The sequence below is a fragment of the Leiobunum rupestre genome, chromosome 5 (assembly GCF_980474605.1).
Source record: "Leiobunum rupestre chromosome 5, qqLeiRupe1.1.hap1, whole genome shotgun sequence".
Lineage (NCBI taxonomy): Eukaryota > Metazoa > Arthropoda > Arachnida > Opiliones > Sclerosomatidae > Leiobunum > Leiobunum rupestre.
The window spans coordinates 72,474,972-72,477,224 of record NC_143388.1 but is presented as its reverse complement, the minus strand read 5'-3'; the positions used below and the strand labels follow the sequence as shown (position 1 = coordinate 72,477,224).

General features: G+C 38.8%; 1 protein-coding gene across 1 annotated transcript; it reads right to left on the bottom strand.

Annotated features, from left to right (window-relative positions):
* Positions 1 to 513: 513 nt before the first annotated feature.
* LOC149945818 (uncharacterized protein F54H12.2-like) lies at positions 514 to 1,827 on the bottom strand. Its single transcript, XM_090176725.1, has one exon. The coding sequence runs from the start codon at positions 1,825 to 1,827 to the stop codon at positions 514 to 516; it is 1,314 nt and encodes a 437-aa protein (XP_090032851.1).
* Between the last annotated feature and the right edge of the window lie 426 nt (positions 1,828 to 2,253).

Genomic DNA, 2,253 nt, shown 5'->3' with positions numbered 1-2,253 from the left:
TCTCGGTTAATTCGTCTTTAATACATTTCTTCATACATTGGTAACAGTTTTTTCTCTCCTGAATTTCCGTATTAAGACTTAAGCGAATAATTTTTAACCGCTCCCAGCTTGTTTTACACATTGCAAAACCGTTTGAAGTCGAGTACAAGACATTATACTTGTCATTAGCTCCGCGGACGTGCGAACGCAAATCAATAAATTTACCTCTTTGACATATAAATCCTTCGAGTTTTACGTAATCGGTTAGCCAACTATGAAATCGGGTTGGGGGTTTTGTCAAGTCAAAGAATGTGTCAATTTCATCGGAAAATGTCCATAAGTTTTCCCAAACGTTAAGATTAAATGAAACGTATTTTCTATGCCCTTTACGTTTAATTTTAAGATCGGTACCCGGAATGTCATTTGAAAGAAAAATTTCCAGTTTATCGGAGAGATAATGAGAGCGTGACATGGTTGAAGGATTGCAAGCGAGGAACTGTTAAACCGCTTATGGTAAAGTGCTTTAAATGGGTTTTATTCGGCGTTATAAATGACTTTGCGATCGCGTGTTATCAAAATCTCATTATCGAATTCAAAATACATTATACATGTCACATTATGTGTTAATGCGTTTTTAAATTGCACATCGAGTCGTAAACTACCGTCCTTTCTAAGAGACATATAATCCCCACTAGCATTGTTGTCGCTTGTTAGATCGAATAGATACATGTTATACCCGTAATTAAAATTTTTAAAACTTATGAAATTACCACGGTCGGCCCCATCGATCCCCATCGCGGAAAATAGACTCTGATAAGGTAAACAATAATTCCCTTCGCCGTAGTCCATTTGGAACCCATCGGGAGGATAACGATCAGGACCCACCGAGAGGGACAAATCGGTCACGTTAAAATGTTCAAATTGTAAACTATTACTATTCAATGACCCAATAAACGCATCTTCCTTGACAAAAACCACAATAGCTCGTTTCGGTAATCTACCTAAAATGATGTTATCGCGGTTTATACTCGTTAGGCCTCTCGCTACGCTAAAATTTTTAACAATCGTTTGCGTTAAGGGATAGATAGCTGGAATATCTGATTCTAGCATTTTTGCATGCGCCAATACGATTGAAGGATTAACTTTAACTTTTGTCACGTACAAGTACGCTTGGTCTATAACTAATTTATAATCCTTGCCAGCTTCCATAGACATGACGGTAGTTAGGCGCGGGCTTCTAACTAAACGAAATCGTACCGAAACTTGGTTTAACATAAACTTATTAATTTTACACACATCAACAGACAAGGGCCCCATTATTTCAAAGGATTGCGATTCTTTTGATCTTGAGCCTCGCTTCAGGGCCCCGTTGGACTCTGACTTGAACGTATCTAACCACATTTCCGTAGGCTTGGTCGTAGAGTCCATATAAAACATTCCGTTTTGGAGTTGCGAATTTTTTGCAACTTCTCCATAGTTGACTAATTTTTCAATGTATGAACTGTAAGAGTAGCAGTTGTTCGCGGACTGGGTAGAAGTATCCCAGAGATAACAATCGCATTGACTAAAAAGCGACCCTATTAGATTATTCGTTGGTGCCACTTTTGTTTCAACGGCGGGGACATTCGATCCATCGTTATGTAAAAGTCTCAGTTTCAATTTTAACATAGTTTTTGATAAATCCATATATAAATCTTCCGACGCGGGAGTAAAAAATTCCAGAGGGCCATTGTCCGATAAATTGTTTGTTGGTAAATATCTTATTTCCGTTGTGGTAATTACATTAGTATTGACCAATGGGCGTTGAAAAATATCCAGCTGACTTAGCATTCCCTCGTAAACCGCCATTATTATCCTAAAAAGTCAAGTTTGGTTCTTTTTGTAACTCTCCGTTTGGACACTTTTTTTCGTTTCCTAATGGGGCCCGTTCGTCGTTTACGGCAGCCGCTGCCAGACTGATTTCTCGTTAATCGATCAGCCGCTTTATGTTATAAATTGCTACCGGCGATTCTTAAATTGATCTTTAACGTTTCTTTAGGGTCATGTCCTTGTTTTAAATCTTGCCACCATCTCTTGCCTACTCCAAAAGCCTCATTGGTCACGGGTTTGATAATGGGTGTTATATATTTTATCAGCTTTTTAAAAATTCCGCCCACGCCTCTCCCCCGTTGATAAACAGGTCCGGCAAAAAATGGTCCGCCACCATATTGTTCGCGGTAATATTTGAAATAACTTTCACTGTCGGCCATTTCGTCTCAAATGAAGTCTAACGAC